The sequence below is a fragment of the Bidens hawaiensis genome, unplaced genomic scaffold (genome assembly GCF_021521415.1).
Source record: "Bidens hawaiensis isolate Kalapana, Puna unplaced genomic scaffold, B.hawaiensis_p1.1 tig00013016_1, whole genome shotgun sequence".
NCBI lineage: Eukaryota > Viridiplantae > Streptophyta > Magnoliopsida > Asterales > Asteraceae > Bidens > Bidens hawaiensis.
Window position 1 is genome coordinate 491,605 of NW_027492095.1, and position 5,210 is coordinate 496,814.

General features: G+C 33.3%; 1 protein-coding gene across 2 annotated transcripts; it reads left to right on the forward strand.

The window, feature by feature from the left end:
• The first annotated feature begins 411 nt into the window (after positions 1-411).
• On the forward strand, positions 412-4,951 carry LOC143543029 (uncharacterized). 2 transcript variants are annotated; one of them, XM_077035464.1, is made up of 3 exons: positions 412-582; positions 3,070-3,894; positions 4,712-4,951. In XM_077035464.1, exons 1-3 carry the CDS (start codon positions 478-480, stop codon positions 4,733-4,735), a joined length of 954 nt encoding a protein of 317 aa, XP_076891579.1. In that variant the 5' UTR covers positions 412-477; the 3' UTR covers positions 4,736-4,951. The 2 variants fall into 2 exon arrangements, with proteins under 2 accessions (XP_076891579.1, XP_076891578.1); XM_077035463.1 differs by lacking the exon at positions 4,712-4,951 and having other exon boundaries at positions 3,070-4,063.
• The last annotated feature ends 259 nt before the right edge of the window (positions 4,952-5,210 follow it).

Here is a 5,210-nt window from a genome sequence, read left to right on the forward strand (position 1 = left end):
CCCAAGCCAAACTTTGAAGCCAACGTAGGCCCGGTTAAGACAATATTGTCTGGCTGGAGTGGGGCAACATAGCTCTCCAAATTTGAGGAGTGCGGTAACCTAAACAACAAAGAAAGTCGTCGTTTTAAAAAAAATAATTTCAAAACTTTTTGTAAAAGTATAAGGACTTGAATGCAATTTTCAATAAACCTTTATTCAAAAGAAAAATGAAAACCACAAAACGACAAAACTTTTCAGTTATAAAAGACGATATAATATAGTCTTCTCACTCATCAAATAAACCCCCAATTTCCCTCTCAATCTACACACACTTGTTCAATTCACAATTTCACACATTCATTCTATATAATATTATTATAATAATTATTATTGTGGTGTTGTTTGATATTTGTTTTGTGATAGAAAATGGAAGAGGCATTGAAGAAGGTTTACGCGGAGGTAATATTGAATACATCGAAAGAGGCAGCTGCTCGAGTAATGGTTTCGGAGCGTAAAGCTCTTCGCATTCATCACGATTTGCGAAACACGAAAGACGAGGCGGTTCGGATGCTCCTTCGGTTTAAACGGATGATCGATGTGAAGGTATTAGATTTGGAAGTCAATTTGTTGTTTAGGATTTACTTCTAATTTTTGTTTTGGCAATGATAGATATGTTAGGTTAAATTAGATGTTTCCTTCGGTTTAAACGGATTATCGATGTGAAGGTATTGAGTAATATCTAGATTTGGAAGTCAATTTGTTGATTGTGATTAGTGATTAATATGGATTTGGTGATTTTAAGTGAATGATAGTAAAATTAGGTTAAATTAGATGTTTCTGTTTCACTTCAAGTAGGTTACAAGTGTTGTGGAACTCGCTAGGCGCTAACTAGCGATTAATCTGGCTGGAGTTTATATGTAGTTTTTGAAAATATACAATTTTCAATTTTGACTGAGTTTGACCAAAAAACGGAAACTAATCCGTGGGGTAGGACAGCCTAGTTGGGATTTTTACAACCACGGGAAACAAAATCTAGAAACTGTTTGTTCGGTTTTGGTTAGGTTTCGGTTTTTGGTTTTGTTGGATGAATTTTACTAAATGATAGCTATATTAGGTTAAATTAGATGTTTCTGTTTCATTATAAGTAGGTAACAGAATCTAGAAACTGTTTGTTTGGTTTTGGACTCAAACCGAACCAAAACCGAGATTTTGGTTCTTAAGTTTTAAAATTTGGGGTTTTTAGGTTTTGGTTTTGTTGGGTGTTTCTGTTTCATTTCAAGTAGGTAACAAGTGATGTAGAACTTGCTAGGCGCTAGTCTGGCGTTGCTTCATATAGACGCTTTGTGATGTATTTGGTTAAAATTAGGTCAGGAGTTGCTTCATATAGACGCTTAACTATGGTGTGGATTTATAAATGTTAGGTTTGTGGATGCTGTTCTTGGTTTGCACCCGGTTTTGTTGGATTTTATATTTCTTGTTGACTAAGTATGTAACCCTAGTTAGTCTTTATTTATCATCACAAGAGCATAAAGCAATAATAATATATCCTAGTTGCAACCCATGGACATAGGTCAGCTTTGACCAAATCATGAAAATTCTCGTGTTCTTACTTTTCTGCAGTTTGTTTATGTGTGTGTTTGCATTGATTTATATTTTAAAAGATATTTTATGGGGGGCAAAATTATAGTTATCTGTGTATTTGACTTCTCTTTTGATTACTAATTTACTATGATGTTCAGCATTATCTGAAAAACATCAAGAACTCTGTAATCATTGTTTTGAGGGTGTTACTGGATCTCTAATGTGTGTCTCATATTGTGAATTGAACATTCCTACAACTTGCAAACAATTGTTGCATACCAGATTGTGATAGTTCTAGTAGGTTGGTTATGCATGTTTTAAATCTAACTGTACTACTATATTTATTCATGGTTACTTCCATTTGAACTCGTCCGATATTGAATCTATTCAAACTTTACATTTTTGTGGTCATATTTTGCTTTTGAACATGTTAAGTCTGCAAGGTATCTTAGTTCATCTTTACAAAGTCGCATTCATGAATGAAGTTCTCAATATGGGATTGAGAAAGACTTTTTTCTGATTTAGATTTTAAAAGCACTGAATTCGGCTCTGATCTTGGCTGCAGAAGCTCTCCACGCCTTTAGATCGGTTGCTACTTATATATGACAAGAATAACTTTTGACATTGAAACCACATGCAGTTTTAACTTGTTCTTTCTACCTTAAGTTTCGGGAATTTCTTGAGTTGGACTTTGTGTTGGTAATTCCCATCTGAAAGGCCCGCTCACACGTCGGTGAGTTGGGAGGTGGTTGGGCCCATGTAATTCATTATTAACTAGCTTGAGACCCGTGCACTACACTGGCAATTGATGAAAAATTAATAATTAATAATTAAGCGAAGTACAAAAAACAATAAACTTATTATACGTTGTTAAAAGACAACCGCTATACAATAGCGTTTAAAACAATTTTAGTATTTATTTAGTTTTTTGTCCTTCAAGTTAGTATTTAAAATTTGTCAATTAACAAATAAATGATAGTGAATGATTTTAGGGATTTAGTTGGTGTTAAATTGTGAGGATTAGTGTGGGAGTGACAAGTGACAAAAACATTGTAGGTTATTATTAGAGAATAGATATAGATGTTAATGGGTTTAGTTTAAGGGGTGCAACTAGGGTTTTATTAGTTGTCTTGTTCACCAAAGTTTGGGTTTCATATGAGAGTTGTAAGAGAGACACGGGATATGTGTAATCAAGGTTTTCGGGTGATGTTTCTTTGATAATAATATTTGGTGTTATCCAGTATATTCGTTTTGTGTGTGCTTTCGTTTCGTGTTTATCAGTTGATACTTGACTTTGTAGGTCCAGTGGAGATATTTGTCCATAGTTACATATCTGTTTTGTGGAATAAAAAGATGATTGAAACAACAAATCTTAAAAGAAAAAACTGTGATTGCAAATAGTGAACTAACACTAACCTAATATCTCACACTGAAAAATATGTTCTATAAGAATAATAATATACAGTCGTCTGTTACTGACACAAAACCGTCTAAATTTTCTTGTTTCAGACAGTTGAAGCAGAAGCGACAGCCTTGAGTCAGCAAAAACGAATCAACGAGCTGGATGAACAGCTTAATGAAACAGAAAGTGTGATAATGGACCTTAGAGCAGAAATAAGGAAAGCACGTGAACAATTGGAGGTGATGAAGAACAGCGACATGCCACAATTAGACGAACCATCAAAAAACGAGCACACACATCAGGAAAATACAAATGTTAATCCAGCAAAAGAGATTACAAAATCCGAGTTATACAGAAACGGATATACTCACAGAATCCGTGCACTTGAGACAAATATGGTGGGTGAGAAAAAGATTTCTGAAGAAAAGGAATTAATCATCAATATGGATGAAACAAAACGTGCGCCGAACAAAGATGCAAAGAACATTAATGGGTCAGAATCAAACCACAAACTTTCTCGGTTTTGTCATGAGAAGTTGACTTTAAAAAAGAAATCTCGTGGAAACGATGCAAAGTTAACAGAAAACGATGAAAACAATGTGTGTGCTCTTCGTAGAAGTGTTAGAAAAAGGAAACCTAGGTGTTGGGATGAAATATCTTCGTTATTTAAGTCGCGTGATTCGCTTTCTCACAGCAAGGATAATAATGGTATGAAATTTGAAGTAACTAAGGATGATGAGATGGCTCGTGATGGTGATAACAACAGCCGTCTGAAGTATACGTTTAGCAGGAGGCAGAAGAAGGTTTGTTCTTCCATCAGTTTGACTGGTCAAATGCGAGAGAAACAAAGTTACAGCCTTGAAAATGAGAAGTCTACTCTGATTGATGATTCATATAGTGATAAACAAAACATAATTGATGTTGCTTGCCAGGTTAGTTTCTCTTTACCAAAATCATTTCCTACGTTATATACGTCATCGTTTAAAGTTTGGTAATCATATCTGTTAGGATTGATGATGAGATATGCAATAATAATAAATGTAAAAACATGTTGTAGCTATTGGAAGTTTGGAACATAGATTAGGATTTATTAGCATTGAGCCCACGAGCCCAATTAAGTATCTAAAGTTTCCTTCTGATATCAATTAGTTTAATCTTTCGCAATCTTGAATAAATGTATTCAGTGGTGAATACGGTATATGTATACATATGATGCATGGGAAGATTTCATGAGAAACTGAAAAGGATAACAGAAAACTATTACCAACTAATTAATTTTAATTTTATTTTTTTATTTCTTTTAATTATAAGGTTAGAAATGTAAAAAAGTTAAAAGTTTAAAACAATGCATGTAGCTCACATAAGTACATATAGATAACTTTGTGAGCTACATATATATTTTTCTTATTTTACTTTTATAATTTTTTACATTTCTAACCTTATAATTAAATGAAGTGAAAAATAAATTTTAAAAAAATTATTATTTGATAACAGTTTTCGACTATTCTGTGTAGACAAATACATTATACTTTCTAATATTGCAGTCACTAGTCCATATGTGTATACATTGGTGTTTACTTGTATTCACCGGTAAATACAACTTATTTGCACAGAAAACGCCACCACGTGATTATTTTTCTTGTACGTTTAAAAGCTGGTTATCAATTTCTCAGTTTTTTATAGTGGTTTTCATTAGAAAGTTGTGCGTGTATAGGCTCGACTAATGGTGTGTATTCTTATAATTTGCAGTTAATTTCTTTGTCAAAGTGTTAAGACTTCTTGGAAACTTCATCTGCAAGCAAGGGTAAGCAACTGGTTTATGCATGTATTTATGCTGTTGGTGGAAAGTAATTAAGTAAATACTAAGTTGCTTAAGTTCAATCATCTGTCCTTGTCAGTTGGTAAATCATGATGTCAATTTATTTTGTTAGGTCAAATCTAGTTACTTGGATTTTTGTATTAAAGTATTTGACATCTCAAAGTTCTATTTATGCAATATATATTTCTATATGTACTGGGGGGGGGATTGATGATACAACACGGAAATAAACGGGTTTGGGGTCGGTGAATATAACTTGTTTACCCGAACATGACATGTTTAATAAACGGATTAACTCGAGCACGACTTGTTTAATGGATGAGTTAACCTATTAATCCGTTAAGGGCTTTTAAAATGTATACTAATATTTGCGTAGCAGTATACGATACATAAAACGAAGAAGAAAAAGAAAGTTTTGCACTTTCTCAA